Genomic DNA, 16,486 nt, shown 5'->3' with positions numbered 1-16,486 from the left:
GTGACACACTTCTGATTCATGTACAATCCCACGTCAGACTCCACTCTGTCAGAGTGTCCATCTGCTTCCACCTGTTACACAGCAACAAAATGTAATGGGATATTGGTGGAAATGTTCAACTTCTAATGTCATAGCCCCAACATCTGCTCCTGACATTGTGGGTCATCATCATAAAACAGGAGGCATTATTTTCAGAGCAGCCATTGGATTTTCTGATTAGAAAGATGCTTTCTATATTTTATTTGAACTGAAAATTTTTGTCTTTTAGTTGAAAAATTTTCCCATCTCCTCTCGGAGATGCCTGCAAAAGATGTTTTGAGCACTCATGTAATTCATCCTGCAGTAGAGGAGAGGTCTTCCTTCGTGGGGAGATAAAAGTTTGCATGCACATTAGCACTTGGAGGTGTCAGATGATGATGTTATGTATAGGAAATATGAGAAGAAGGGTCAGAAAAAAGGTTGAACAGAGTTAAACAATTAGCAGGCTGGATTGGCATTTGCCTTCCCTCTTTCTTCTCCACAAATTGGTCTCTGCTGGAAATGAGGTTAATGGCCTTCTCCCCACAGCAGGGAGCTCAGACACAACCTGCCTTCCCCATGTTCTGGGATCACAGTAATACAGCAAACTGCAATTGTAAACAGTCTTGTTTATCTCTCTATGCTGGAAGTGGACTTTTACAGCTGTGATACAGAATTCTTAATTATAAAGTCTCTAGTTTTTAAAGGAATGATGAATGCATGTGAAATACTCCCTCAGATCTTCGCCCTACTGCACTTGAGATCATTATTCTGAAAAGCCCATAGAGTGACCATGTGTTGCACATCCTCCAGTCCAACAGCAGATAAAAGCTGTAAGTTATCAAATGCCTGGAAAGGGAAAACTCCATAACTAAGAGTGTTCCACGGTCCTGTGAGAAGCCAGGAGTTGGACCTGATGACCCTGAGGGGGTCCCCTCCAAATCAAGATATTGTGGTTCTATGATTCCATGCTTCCACGATTCTGTGATTCTTTGACTTCATGACTCTTTGATTCTACGGAAGTTGCTTTTGGAAATTTCATACTTGATTGTCTGAGCACTTTGGGACTCAAAATAGGAATATACTTTCAAGATGTACCACGAGACCCATGGAATGGCTTTGATTATCCATTGGTTATTGACTGTTCATTTATTATTGAAATAATTCATTATTCCATTATTTTCATTAGACAACTCTCAGGCAAAAGATAGAGACAAAGTAAAAAGATAACCGATCGTGTTTGCTACCCAGCTCTTTCTGGAGTATGCAAAAAGGAGAAGCAAAATAAGGAATTCATTCACAACTTCCCATCTGTAGACAGATGTTGAACAGTTTCCAGGAAAGCACAAATACAAAACACAAAACCATCTGAGCTATTATGAAGAAAATTATCCCAGCTAAACCCAGAGCAGATCCAATCCTCTTTCCTTCTGTGGTTTTGCACCATTGCTCCAGGCTCTCTTTGCTTATGGTAGATTTTTGCATGGATAGGAAACTCATCCATCATGTGAAGCTATGCAAAAAGTTATTTATTCTGAGGCAGTCAATCAATGCTCACTTCCACATATATGTATATGGTGGTAGACCTATCATCTCTTCCAGTCTGTGAGATTATACAGGCTGGGAGTTGGCAGTCCAGGTACCTACACAGAGTCACACCTGCTACAAAGCAGTGGCGTTCTTTGCACTTTTCTTCTAAACTTACTTAGAAATTAAACTGAAATTTCTCCTTTGCCTCCATCCAGTTAAATAAAAAGCATTTCATTCTCCCACAGATCCCTGAGGTGACCTCCTGAAGGAGGATGGACTTGCACAGAAAGCCCAGAAAAATTAGAAATTTAATTGTTTCCATTCTTTGTACTTCAGTTGACTTGGAAAATCAAAGATCAACCCAGGGAGCTGTGATAAGCCTTGAAAATTGTTCTGGGTGGCAGAATTATTACTTACATTCTTATTTCAATCTCTGCGGTAGCGCTGTTGAAATAGTGAGGCTATAAAACCAGCTACAAAGTAGAAGGAGGTGAAAGAATGTGCATTTTCTTGTGAGAAGGGGTGGCTTGAGGTGGAGATCAGAAAGGAAACCATCACGAACCCGCGCTTCAAGATCACAGTGCTTCTTGCAGGGCCTCGAGCCCCTCTGAAAGAGGTCTCTTAAATAGCTGACATCTGGAATTTGCTCACTGGTAGACTTATAAGGAATGAGTTACCTTCCTCTTAGGCGTTCTTACTGGCTGACTTTTTATTTATATACCAGACTGCAGTGTTTGTCAGTTGATATCCTGGGTGTAGACTGAATTTTCCAGCAAAAGACTTCATTAAAGCCTTATTAAAGCAGAGCTTGGGCTGAAAGAGCAGGGAGTGATTGGAGAGGGTTCAAACCAACCATGAGATGTTGTTACATGTGCAATAAATAAAAAAATATATATTTTCAAAGTGAATACAATACATCCAAACAATCCACCCAACACCAGAGAACAGAAGATGTTAAAACACTTCAGATTGCCTCAAATCTTGCCAAAAGTGATGGGAAGCATTTTTGCATCTCTACTGCCAACTTATGCTACCTTTAAAAACAACTCACATGTTCTGCAGTGTTTTATGCCTGAGAAAACAGTTCAGCTCTGAAAACAAACAGAACACCCTTATCTAGCTGTGTAGTTTTCAGACTTCCCACTTTGAAATGGGAAGACAGTTTGAATGTCTATGTCTGTGACTATTCAAATGACTATGAGAGACATATTTGAATATATATATATGATATATTCTTTCAAATGTAACCTCAACTGAACAACTTGGTTTTATTGTACTTGTTCTGAGACAATTATCTCGTCTTAGAATAATTACAGCATCCTTGTGAGACTGATTTGAGAAAAGTTCATTCAAGAAAGTGTTAGGAATGATTCGCTCTCAAACAAAGGTGTATCGAGTGTGATTTGGAAGGAGTCTGTGTATTGAACAATATATATTGCATAATATTGAACTGAGCCAACACTATTCAATATTTCCATTTGCCACCTTGCACTGGAATGATTTTGCTTACGTTTGCGGATGAAACCATGTTATGAGCAATGTTGGGTCTCCATGTCCTCCCCAGAAGTGAAAGGTAGTATTACATCCAGGCCTGGGGAGCTTTGCACAAGGAAGATGTGAACCTGTTAGAGAGGGTCCAGGGAGGCAATGAGGATGCTCAGAGGACTGGAACACCTCTCCTATGGAGAAAGGTTGAGGGAGCTGGCCTTGCTCAGTCTGGAGAAGAGAAGGCTCAAAGGAACCTCACTGCTTCCTTTCAATGCTTAACAGAACTTACAAGAAAGATGGAGAGAGACTTTTAAAAAATGTTTGTAGTGATAGAACAAGAGATTTCAAACTATAAGAATGTAGATTGAGAATAGATATTAGAAAGAAATTCTTTACTCAGAGGGTGGTGAAGCACTGGAAGCACTCAAAGAATTTGTTGGTTGGACGGTCCTCATCCCAGCTTGGATGGTCCTTCCAATTCAAGCTGTTCTTTGATCTTGTCATTAGTCATATGGATGCCAGAGAATGGTGAGATGTACCTTTCCTTGGCATTTCCCATTCTCTACGCTGGCAGTTCTAGACCTCATCCTGGCTATCCTCTCTGATGGAGCAAGTAGGTGATGTGTTCTCTCACAGAGTCACATGGCAGGATTGCCACCTGCTGTGTGGTTTTAGTCATTTACACAATGTAGTTCAAAAATCCCCTCCATCCTTCTTATAGACAAAACTGGAGGTCCTCCAGGACCTCACAGACACAGGCTGGTGGAGTGTGAGTAAGATGGTTGGGCCTGGGACACAGAGCCTATGAAGAAAAATGAGGTGAGATGGGCTTTGTCAGCCACGCAAAGAGGAGAGTGATAGGGATCAAACAGTCAGAGCAGACTGCAGACAGTTACATATGGGAATGGATGACCACTGTTCAGTGGTGCCAGAAAACACAAAAGGCAAAAAAGCCACCAAGTGTGTTTTGAGGCAGTCAGGATGGTCACTGGGACAAACTGTTATCAGAAGAGGTTGGAGTAGCACTGGTACAGGTTACCAGAGAGCATGATCTCTTCCTTATAGAGATTCAAGATTTCACTGCATATAATCCTGACTAGTGTGTTCTTTGAGGTCATTAGATTTCCAGGGCTATGTGAGAGTCACAAAAGCACAGGATCACTGAGGTTGGAAGTCGAGTTCAATATTTAGGACTGGGACAGCTGGAAGCAAGTTGTCCAGGACCTTGTACAAGAATGGTTTTAATTTTGATCGCACTTTTTCAGTGCAGTCTGTAGGAGAAGAGTGAATTGTCTGATATAGAACACATACGTGAACCATAAAGAAATTGTACGTAAACGTGGAGTACAAAGGGCTGAGTAATAAATAACCTCTTCCGTTTTGTATGGTGGTAGACAACAGTTTGGAAACAGGCGGATTCTTAGCAACTTTCAGGCTTGTTCAAAAGATCAAAGATGGGATGGGATTCTGTGACTGAGTTCAAATTTACAGCTGCACAAAACCAAAACAACTCAATACACTTCATGGGACTTTACTGCTTTGAGTACTGAAGTAGCAAATAGCGCAGAGCCTCATTCATGGTCATGAAAAGCACCTTTTCATTGGGGGCCACTTTTTGATTGCACCCACAGAATAATCGTGATCACACAGTGGATTTCCATCTTTTATCTTTGCTGTAGACCACGGAATTTCTTTAGTGCATATCACCCCTTATTGGAGTAGCACAGTGTTTGCAAGCCTGCAGCTTTTACTGGAATTGTCTGTGCACAATCCCAGTCATGCTGTGCTGCAGGGATTAGTGGGGACAGCACTCCAGATCCAGCTCTCTGCATAATGATTTGCGTCACCTATCACCCTGCTTGGGAGCTCTGGTAATTCCCAGAGAAATCTGGATTCACACATGGTCTGAAGCAAATATAATCCTCAAAAACAGAGGTTCATGATATCATTCCCTTCCCCTTCCACAATTCCCAACCCTGTAAGTTGAAATTCACTGTCAGTGTGCATCACAATCCCTGTGATACTGAGCCTGTGGAGTGGAATAGCAGTCTCTCAGTAGGCTGACATTTCACACATTTATTTTATGTTTTACCCAAAAAATGAAGCTGTGAGTCGCAGTAGTGATGATTCATTCCATAACCAGGCTTCATAAAACTCTTGCTCAGTGGAGGTTTGGCTACAATTTTAGTTTCATCTTTGTGGAGCTACACAAGGCACACGATCGCACAGCACTGGAACACTCCGTCTAGGACTATTAACCTTAATTTGGGGGTTAGCAGTAATGCGAGAAACAAGTATCATGCAGGTGCCTGACTCTACTGTACAACAGAAGGTCAGAAAAATTATTTTTCCTTAGGAGAAAGCCTATAGACCACTGGGGAGCTCATCACTTTCAGCATCAGTTTTAGAGCTGAGCCAGGGTGGGTCACTGCACATGTTGAAGAATGCATTATAATCACAGAATCATTAAGGTTGGAAAAGATCTGAAGGAAAGTAGTGCTTAGGGATGTGGTTTAGTGGGCAATATTGGATAGCTGGACTGGATGACCTGAGAGGGCTTTTCCAACCTGACTGATTCTATGATTCTATGACCTCCAAGATCATCCAGTCCAACCTCAACCCACCTCCACCACCTCCCTCAGTACCACATCTCTATGTTTCTTGAACATCTTCAGATAAGGTGACTCCACCACCTCCCTGGGCAGCCTGTGCCAGTGCATCACCACTCCTTCTGAGAAGAAATTGTTCCTAACATCCAACCTGGACCTCTCTTGGAGCAATGTGAAGCCATTACCTCCTGATGCTGTTACCTGGGAGCAGAGGCTGACCCCACCTTGCCACAACCTCCTTTCTTGGAGTTGTAGAGAGTGATGAAGTCTCCTGAGACTCTTCTGCTCCAGCTGAACCACCCCTGTTCCCTCAACTTCTCCCCAAAAGACTGTGCTCCAGACCCTTCATAGCTTCACAGTGTCCTTCTCTGGACGCTAGTATATTAGATACACCAGCATCTCTGATATCTCCAAATCTTCTCTGTCGGTTGTTCTCAAGATTAATTGAGTATTTCGTCAGAAACCTCTGCATCCAACCTCAAAGACCTCTCTGCCAGACAGAAATCATACTTCATTGACTTCATTTTGCAAGCAGGAGGAAATGGGACAAGTTATGTCGAAAAGTTTGTGTGTAAAACACAATGATGATTTAGGGTACAACCACAAAGCAGGTTACTGTAAGAGAAGGCCAGTTGGAATCTACTCTTCAAATCTGGAAGATCCTGGTGTTGGACACCAACAGTTCCTCAGTAATCCTTTGGGACACACACCTTTGCTACATGGCAGAGGAGCTCTTCTTTGTGGCCTCCAGCCAGAAGATAGTTGATAACTCTTTGCATACTTTTCCTCCTTTGCTGACCTTGAGTTTTATGGCTGGAGTTTATGGAGTTGACGCACGCTAACGTTCTGACAAAGATTTCCTAGCATTATCTTTCCCTCTAAGCATATGTCAGATTTCCCTGACAGAGATAACATCTTCAAGACACACATTTACATATATTTATGTGAATTTCCAGGTTTACATCCACAAGCAAAATACTTTTTTAAATTATGCTTACTACATTATCTCACACTGTAAGAAAAAAATTGGATTTGTTTTCAGCTTCCGAAATAAGGGCCATTGATTCAATAGGAAAAGCTCCTTAATAATTCAAAGAAGATACAGCCTAAAGGAGAAAAATAAAAAAGGAAAGAAAATGATATCTTCAAGCATTGTTGGTTTCATTCCCTCAGTTCATTGCCTATTTTCGAAAATAAGTAAAAAGCACAAAAGGAACATGAGTTTCTGTTGCGTTATACAAATAGGAAACAAATTACTATAAAACTTTCCCTTGCACATGAAAAATATGGAATTGAGTCTTACATGATATATAAGCAAAAGAGTCCTCGCAATAAAGCTAGATCCTGTGATTTGTTTGGGGTTGCAAGGGGAAAACAAACATCTTCCTCTCTTCTCCTCTTCCTCACTTCTCTCCCATAGGATCTTGAACCTGACCATGAAATACTGTAGGAATCTGGGAGTAGGAAGGGAGTTCCACAAGCAAGATGTCCCAAAATTGGATGATTCATGCACAGAATTGCTGTGTTTACTGTCATCCATATTGCCAGAAATCCAAACTGTAGAAATTACTTTGTCAGCAATTCAGGATTAGTCATAAATCTGTTACATTATGCAGGAATCTTTTATTTTTACTGCTTTTTTTTTTTTTTTTTTTTTTTAATTAGAAAATTAATGTGTTCTTTTTATCAACGTTTATCCTATATCCAAATGGATAGAAATAGTCATGAACCAGCAAAAGAGCCTTAGATACAATCAAAATAGTTTATTGTTGAACTTGGTATAAAATTCATCTAATAAAAATTACTATTGCAGTTCCCCCTCCTGCAAATGCCTGAATGGCATTTCAAGAACACGACACGAATCATAAAGAGAAAAGGATGTGGAAAAAGGGACTGAGAAAGCATAAACCTGTCTATCAGGGAAGAAGCTGCAGTTTTTTGTCTGCGCTGATAACCTTGAATCCCAGGGTAAAGACACGAACATAGAATCTAATCACAGAATCACAGAATGGCTTAGGATGGAGGATGGCTCCAATCTCTACCATGGGCTGGTTGCTCCCCACCAGCTCAGGCTGCCCAGGGCCCCATCAGCCTGGCCTTAAGCACCTCCAGGCATGGGGCATGCACATGGCGGATATTTCTCAGTGTTTCCTTCAATTCTGAGGATTGGATGGATCTGAAGTCTCTACTTCTTAGTCCCCACCTTGAAAAGAACATCCAAGAGTGGGGAAACAGTCGTGAAGAGCTTCCAAGGGCAGGGTGCAAAGGGGCATTTGACTTCAGCTCGTTGTTAGATAGTTTGTGAGCTGTTGCGGTTCAACCCAGCAGGCAGCCAAGTATCACACAGGCGTTCCCTCAATCCCCCTGGGTGGAACAGGGGAGAGAACTGGAAAAAAAAAAAAAAGAAGATAAAACTCACGGGTTTAGACAAAGGTTGTTTAATAGGACAGAAGAAGAAGGGAAAATAATTATGATAATGATGTTAAAAGAATATACAAAACAAGTGATGCACAATGCAATTATGTCTATGAGGCTGTTTCAGAAGCGAGTCTCACTGTCGGACTCCATTCCTTCTGGGGTGCCATGTCACCATAAGTCTTGCTTGCCAAGGCCCAGGGTGGTGCTTTGGGAAGTGTGGTGGGACGTGGGATATGCTTCCAGCAATCCAGTGGTTGCTTCCACCACTGTAAGCACATGGCACTTGCCTTGGTGGGTTTGTGGGAGCGTGATATAATCACTCAGAGGCATTTAATGATAGCTGATGTATAAGTTCCAAAGCAAGGAGAGCAGTCTCTGTTACATCAGGCATGCCAAGACATCGTTTAGGCGTCTCTACAGGAAATACAACAGCAGTGCATCATGTCTGCAACCTCATCTCTGGGCATAAGCACACGTAACTGGCCTACAGAGAGAATTTGCATTGAGTGTATTGTTTCTCTAGCCCAGATTAAATACTTAAACATATGAGGGCGTTAAACATATGAGGAAACCCATACAGCAGCAACCATGGCTGATTGTAAGGCAAGGCTCATGTTATTCCATATATTTGCCAAGGAACTGAAATTGTCTGAAAAAAGGCAGGGAACCATATTTGCTGATTAGGTTTCTAGGCCTTTAGTGATGGTACCTACATGAAATTAGAGCGGAGGAACTACACACAGAATAAAATCAGGGAGAGACACCAAGAGGGACAAGATGCTGGGAGATTTACTTTCCAACCCTTTCAAAGAGACATCCAATACCAAGACTGTTTGAGCAAACAGGAGAAGGAGGTCACTCTGCAAGAGGACCCAGCTTCATACCAGTGATGGTGTGGAAGAATAAACACTTTGAAGTCTTTGACTGTGCTAGTATGCTTAACCTTTGCACTTCCTGCAGGATTTCCATGCTGTACAGCCATTACCACACTTTGCAGTTAGGCTACTTAAATTAAGCGGGGTGGTCACAACAAGGGAGAAGGGAATGAATTTGTTGCTTTGCAGAATTCTTAGAGGTGCATCTATCCTCAGTGTGCATCTATCCTACTCCCCAGGGGAATGCATTTTCAGTTCCCATCCTCACTCAAGAGTGTGCACCAAATAGGTATTTATCTGCACAGATACTGTGCCCCAAATACTCATACATTTCCACATGTTCCTGCACATAAATACCACACTCACACACCTAAATATCACACTCAAATGTCACACTCACACTATGCACTGAGACAGTGACAAGCTTGATTCCACCTGGAATGTACCAGTATGTGCTCTTATGACCCTGCTCACAGTAGCATGCTTCATCTTTTACAATTAAGTGCTACAAAATCCATAGTGTGACCACAGCTTTTGCAGAAATCCATGGAGCCAAGAAAAAACCATACTGTTTTAAGATTTTTACACAGTTTACTTGATGTGGACATGGAAAGAAATGGAATCCCACTTCTCAGGTATCACAAGCAGAGCCTGGTATCATGCTGGTGCCATTTTTGAGCAAATCCATTGAAAAAATCTTGGTCATGGGAGGTGGGGTCACCAACAGCCCTGAAAGAGACACAAAGGAATTTCCCAGCCCTCTGATGGTTCCAGTCAGTCACCACAATGGCCATTATATAGGCATTTTAATTGTGAAGACATAAAACCTGTTTGGTTTGGTTTGGTTTGGTTTTTATGGCATCCAAACACCATTCATCCACCTCATTTCTACCTGTTTTTTTGTTTTTTTTTTCCTTCATTTTTTTTCTGTAGGCATCCCCATTGCTGGCCAAACTGCCATGCAGGAACAGGGATGGCAAGCCATTGCAGTCATTTCAGAAGTGAGACATGATCTCTTTGTTGGAAATAATAGTCATTTGTCAGTATATTTCCCAATTAATGGCATCCAAAAAGCCACACAGAAAGAGAGTCTGGAAAGATGCAGATTTGGAGCCACCCCTCAGGAATAGTCAGAAAAGAAGAGGGGACATTTAGCTATAGAATACAGGTTTACGAAGCACACGCACCACGTTGTATGTGTTCAGCCCTGGTGCATCAAAGCCAGGAGACAAACCCTTGCGATCAAATGGATAAAAATTAAAGAGCTGCCCATTCTGGGTCTCCAGTGAGATGGAGGCAGAGCCCAGATGCAGAACACACGGGAACTCCTTGTCAAACACAACTTGGAAGACGCGATCTTCCAGATGATGGAGCTTGATTGTCCGATATTTCTCAGGGATCAGCTCTTCAGCATGAGGCCCAAACTGCTGCATGACCAGCACCCCACCGCGTCCAACTTTGATCTCATAGAAAGTCAGGTTGGAATAGGTGTAATAGCCAACAAAAGGGACTGGGCTTGGGGGAGGAGTCAGTGTTTTCTCTGCCTCTCTGAACGCAGTCTCCATGGCAGTGATGAGATACTCGTATGTCTGGGTCACAAGATCTCCACCCTGAGGCCTGGGCCCAGCCATCAGTACAATGAAGCTCAGGCGGAGCTTGGGGATCAGTGAGAAAGTAGCTGAATAGCCATCAAGGTCTCCATCCTTCCTAATGACATCATATCCCAATTGCTCGTTAATCTCCCAGGGCGTTCCAGTCTTGTTGGCAAAGTATTCAGTGGAGCATTTAAACAGAGGTGTCAGCATTGTCTTCACTGTGTCAGGCTCTAGGAGACGACGGTGATAGGTGCCTAAAAACACCATTGCCAGCTTGGCAAGGTCAGCAGCTGTAGAGTACATCTGTCCAGAAGGTCTGTACCAGCCGAGGTCGTAGAGAGGGGCTGGCTGCTGGCTGCTGTAGAAACCCACCGCCATCTGGGAGCGGATGGGTGGTGTGATGTCAAAGCCAGTGTCCTCCATGCCCAGGCGGTCCAGGATGTTCTCCGAGATCCATCGCTGGTATTGTCCGTCAGCTGCGTGGTCAGCTAGCACGTGTGCCATCAGAGAGAAGGCCAAATTGCTGTAGTGGCATCTGGAAAGAAAGAAAGACAGAAGCGTAGAATCATTTGAGTTGGAAGGGACCCTAGAAGGTCATGCAGTCCTGCATCATCCTTACTTTAGTTACACAGGGTGGATATGATTTTGCAAATAACAGTGGCTGGGTCTCTCTCCTCTGGGGAAAGATGATACTTTTATCAGATCACATGCTAAAGGGAGAGCAGTGATGAGGCTGTGACAAAGTGTTAATGTCTTGATTTTTCTTAATTCAGGAGACAGAAGTTTCTTTTGTGCACATCAGCTGAGCTGTTTAACTGCTACACACAGAAAGAAGGCCGAAGACAGAAAACTTTAGGTGAAAACTTACATTTGCATATTCTGACTTATTGTTCATCACTTTTCACCAAAAGAATGTGTTCATTCTTTTCAAGAGCAGAGTCAAGAGGTACAGGTGCTTACTTTAAAGGTCTCAAAATCCCAGACGAGTCTCTGGAGATTTAACATGGTGCAATAACTTCAGGACCTAAGCTATCTTAAGACAGTAAAAGCACTTAAAAAGCACTTATAAGTCTCAAAAGCAGAATCCAGTAATGTTGAGTGATTAAAGACATCAAAGTGTAAGTCTTTAATATCCATAACGGGCATTGAGTTTTTGCACTTGAATTAAGTTTAATGACATAAAGATATGAATGGGTAATTTTCTTTCAAACACTTTTTCGAAAATCATGTTTTTAACATATTTGATATGTTAAACATCTCCTCTTACTGAGGCCTACTGAGGTCATAAATTTGGTACCACTTTAGCCAATTCCAGCAAATTTCTCATGACATATAATTTGCCACAGGAATAAATCCATGTTGGACTAAAAATTTATGTCTTAAATTGACTGACGTTCACCTTTCCAAAAAAATATATTATATTAGAATCATAGAATATGCTGAAATTAAAGGGACCCACAAGGATCACTGACTCCAACTGCTGGCTTCACGCAGGGCCACCCAAAATCCAAACTCTGTCTGACAGCGGTGCCCAAACCCTCACATTTGAAGAAGATCCCTCCTTCCTTGAAGCAGTCAGTGGTTCCTTCTAATTTAGAATCATCCACAAACTTTCTCAGTTTGCATTTGAGTTTTGCATCCAGATCATTCATAAAAACATTAAAGAGAACTGGCCCCAAAATGGAGCCCTAGGGAAACTCCCTGTAGTGACTGACTGCCAGCCTGATGGAACCTCATTTACTGTAAGCCTTTGAACCTGACCCATAAGCCAATTTTCTAAGATTACATACTTCATGTCATCATGAGTCTTCAGAAGCTCTAAGCAAATTATTTGAGAATATAATTTTTAAAAAATTGAACATTTTTGAAGAACTTTTCCCAGTTAGTCTAAATCTTTTCCCTCACTCACTGTCCGGTGGATCTTGTTGGAGCTTGATGATCCTTGAGGTCCAACCCAGGCTACTCTATGATCCTATGATCCTATGATTGTTCATATTTTTCAGTGTTTGACTGCAGTTCAAGTAACAGACTTAGCACTATACAAATTGCAGCAAGTATCTGATTTAGAGACATGCAGATTTCTACAGATACAGGGTAAATTTCAGTAGGACTTTTTGACGGGACAAAGGGGAATAGCTTTAAACTAAAGGAAGAAAGATTTAGATTAGATGTCAAGGTGAAGAGTGGTGAGGTGTTGGTGTATGCTGCCCAAAGAAGTGGATGGCCTGTCCTTGGAGGTGTTCAAGGCCAGGCTAGATGGGGTCTTGGAAAGCCTGATCTGGTGCCTGATGTAGTGGGTGGCTGGCAACCCTGTCCATGGCAGGGGGTTGGAACTAGGTTATCTTTGAGGTCCCTTAAAATCCAAGGCATTCTACAATTCTGTGAAAATAAATGATGGTTTAAACTGACTAGGTTAATCTGCCTGATCACTGTTGTAAATCTGCAGATTGACAGTTGAAGGATCATTGGACCGAAGTACAACAATTTCTTTGCCCCATCTGGGGGCATTTCCAAAAGTAACTCTTTCCAACCTAAAACAGATGTATTTAGAAACATAGACTCATGGAATGGTTTGAGTTGGAAGGGATCCTTAAAGGCCATCAGGTCCAACCCCCTGCAATGAGCAGGGACACCCACAGCTCCATCAGTGCTCAGAGCCCTGTCCAGCCTGACCTTGGGTGTCTCAGGGATGGGGCACTCAGCACCTCTCTGTGCAACCTGTCCCAGTGCCTCACAAATACATCTATTTGTAGATGGATGATCTGAAGCTCCCTCTAGGAATAGCAATCTTTTTCCATTGGTCATGGACTCAACCCAAAAGCTCTTCAGTGAAAATATCTGACCTGGTTCCAGGATCAGCCACCAAGACATCATCCTTCAGGAGAGCCAGAGCTTCTTGTGTGTTGCCCTTCCACAGCAGGCTGGTAGATCGCAGCCTCCTGGGGAGACCTGTACATGGAGGAGAAACATTCAACAATTTGGCACGAGGTGAGGTCCAATGTTCTGGTCTGGCTGGGAGGAGTTAATTTTCTTCATTGTAGGTAGTGCAATGCTATGTTGTGGAATTTGCAAGAAAATTTTCTAAAAATGAATTCTCCAAATATATTTTACCAGGACTTTCTAAAATGCCGCCGTGCCTTTGCATGGAGCCTATTGGCTCATCAATCCCAGGTTGGGATATGAATTAATTGGGATAGAATTAGATAATTTTTGCAGTTTACAGCTGATTTTCACTCAGAAGCTAAGAGAAAATCAGGAAGGGTACATGGCATAAAAATGAGCATGAGCTTAATTATGGACAAGTTGAATGAGGCCCTTTTCTTTTGTGTCAGCAGGACTTGTTTTTCTGAATTGGCCTGACTTTGGGATTTGAACTGGAAGAAAAGCTCTTTTTCTGCTTCTATTCCAGGGCTATCTGTGCATCATAATGACTAGATAAGAGATGCACTTAGCATATCTCAGCAGATAATGGGCTTTCTACTGGAGGAACTGATGTGAAAAAACACTTCACAATATCCTAGAGTCACAGAATCATTAAAGTTGGAAAAGACCACTGAGATCATCTAGTCCAACCATCACCACAATGCCCACTAAACCATGTCCCTCAGTGTCACGTGGTGGCTTTCATATTGCAGAACCTCCTCCTTGTTTTGTTTTATTTTTACAGCCAGGAAATATAACAGGTGACCTCAATGTTCATTTAATTTTCAGTTGAGCTTTTGAAATTGGGCTTCTGCAGCATCAGACTGTCAGCATCCAAGTTGGTTGCTGTGTCCTGATGGTGTGCTGTACATAAATATGTTGGGGAACTTGGAGATAAAAACCAACAGAGAGAGAAGCAATATCTGTCTTTTATAAACACGTTACAACCAGGTATGCTTCCTCTAAGTATTTTTAGGACATATCCTACATTGGGCTGGCTTCAGGTGATGCTCTGCTCTATACTATTGCAATTTGCCTGCAGGTTATTTTAATCAAAGCTTCTAATTTGGGTTATTTTATTCTCAACTGGAATAATGCAATGTGTAATCTCAGCGCTGCAGGAAATCTCAGCACAGTCTTTTTGGCAGTAAATTCTGGAATCCCCACGTTGAGTATTAACAGCTCTATTTCAAAGAGGTTAGAGATCTCCTGGGTCCTGTGAGCTCCTTCTACCACAACATAAGAGTTACACAAGTATGAAAGTAGCAGCAGATTAATAGTCTTCTGCCAGCAAGTACAAAGCTATTAATAGCTCAGGAATCCCAGATCAGGAAGCACGCTGACAGCTATATTTAGGTCCACAATCAAGGTCTATCTATTCAAAGCAAAGAGGTTTGGTGCCACTTTGACCCTCACCTCTACTTCTTAGAAAAATGAGAGCATTCTGGGCTGGAGTGCAAAAACAGTTATGCAATTTGAAAGTGGTTTCAGGTCAAGCTACTGTGTTGAAAGACACATATATTCACCTTGCATGGGAAAAGCAATTCCCCAGCCCACAGTGCTGCTTGGCCCCTTTCCGAGCAGGTGGCCGGGAGAAGACTCCATTTATCACTGGGAAGTGCAGAGCTGCAGAGCCCATGCTGGTAAATGGCGTCAAGAGCAGACTTTCTTATTCCTGGCATCTGATCTGTTCTCCCCGTGGCCTCTTTCAGATGGCAGGCAGGGAGTGAGCAGTGCTGTCTCACCTGAGAGCTGGCTGGCCATTCTGCGCAAGGTAACAGGCGATGGCTTAAGTGGCATCGAACCTTTTTCCACAAAGATCAGCCCATCTGCTGTGTATCTCTGTTCTGATTCCCTGAACCTTCCCAAAGGGTTTTTAATAGCAAAGTTCTGGGCGTAACGTTCCAAAGGGTCATCCAGAGATGTGACTTTCCCTTCCTCCCACATCTTGTACAGCATAAGGGTTGGAAAGATCTTGGAGACACTGGCGATTCTGTGCAGGAATAAATGTTTATAAAAAGTAAGCATTAAGAAACCCACGAATCAAGAAGTTAGGTGCTCACTACATTAGATCACCAAACTGATCTGCATACAATACCTCTGGTTAATTCAGATCAGAATGACTAACATGCAGGAAAGTAGATAGGCTTAATATCCTTAAATCTGGCCTTCATGGACTGCTACACTGTTCAGTATTCTGCATGAGTAATCGGTCTTTCAAATGTGTTTTGGCTAAAGAATGTATTTTAAATGATGTTTAAATGATTAAAAGCAATACCAGTAGTGCAGCTGACTTTGTGAACTTTGTTCACTTAGTATTTATAAGACGACATATTTTGTAAATTATTCCTTACTAAACATCACAATAAATTGCAAGTCATTTCTTGGAATTTTAAGATTTAAATGCCACAAAATCTTGCATTTCGTATTCAGATTTGGTATTTAGGTGGCTTCCAAACAGTTAAATTTGAAGAAGGTCTTCTGGAAGAAAGAGCGCGAGGTCCTCTCTGCAGGTATGCTGTGGTGATAGAGGCAGGGGGGGTAAGTTAATCACAGCTGCTGAAGCTTTTCAGAACTGTTTACTCTAAGGATAACATTTGATAGCATGCAGACCATGTGTTTCATGTACAGCACAGTTATTAATCACTGAAAATAGGTCTTTAAAGAAAGCAAATACTTCTTGTTTTCTTTTTGTTATGGTTTTTACCACACACTAAGAGCTTTATTCTGTTTTCATCTAAAATACAATAGCCCATATGGCCTTGGCTTCGTTAGTATGCAGCCTACTTCATACATTCAGAATATAGTCTTCCAAAATCCTATTTATTTTTTTTTTAATATATGTATGTGGCACTGTGTTCTTACTGTTCTCAAAATATGTGCTAGCTCTCAGTGTTCAGATTTATGCCCTAGACCTTCTCAAAGAACAGAGTCTTTCCCATGTGAGAAGAACCTTTTGTGGGTCTCCAGGAAGTTCGCAGCGACTCCATTCAAAGTCAGATCCAACCAAACCAGATCAACAGGAAATAAC

At 42.0% G+C, this 16,486-nt stretch overlaps 1 protein-coding gene across 1 annotated transcript; it reads right to left on the bottom strand.

The window, feature by feature from the left end:
• Positions 1-10,089: 10,089 nt before the first annotated feature.
• Positions 10,090-15,483, bottom strand: LACTBL1 (lactamase beta like 1). The gene is made up of 3 exons (XM_042831813.1): positions 15,201-15,483; positions 13,377-13,482; positions 10,090-11,068 (listed from the first exon to the last, which is right to left on the bottom strand). Exons 1-3 carry the CDS (start codon positions 15,481-15,483, stop codon positions 10,090-10,092), a joined length of 1,368 nt encoding a protein of 455 aa, XP_042687747.1.
• Between the last annotated feature and the right edge of the window lie 1,003 nt (positions 15,484-16,486).

Source organism: Centrocercus urophasianus, unplaced genomic scaffold, assembly GCF_019232065.1.
Source record: "Centrocercus urophasianus isolate 14NV4802_14NV808 unplaced genomic scaffold, USGS_Curo_1.0 seq_36, whole genome shotgun sequence".
Taxonomy (NCBI): Eukaryota; Metazoa; Chordata; class Aves; order Galliformes; family Phasianidae; genus Centrocercus; species Centrocercus urophasianus.
The sequence above is the reverse complement of the archived record's forward strand: the minus strand, read 5'-3'. Positions and strand labels throughout refer to the sequence as shown.

Excerpts from the sequence above, each read along its gene's own strand:
- LACTBL1 (XM_042831813.1), bottom strand. The coding sequence starts at position 15,483 with ATGCTTACTTTTTATAAACATTTATTCCTGCACAGAATCGCCAGTGTC. Across the intron at positions 13,483-15,200 it reads AATGGCCAGCCAGCTCTCAG|GTCTCCCCAGGAGGCTGCGA; the intron begins GTGAGACAGCAC and ends CTCCATGTACAG. Across the intron at positions 11,069-13,376 it reads GTGGCTGATCCTGGAACCAG|ATGCCACTACAGCAATTTGG; the intron begins GTCAGATATTTT and ends CTTTCTTTCCAG.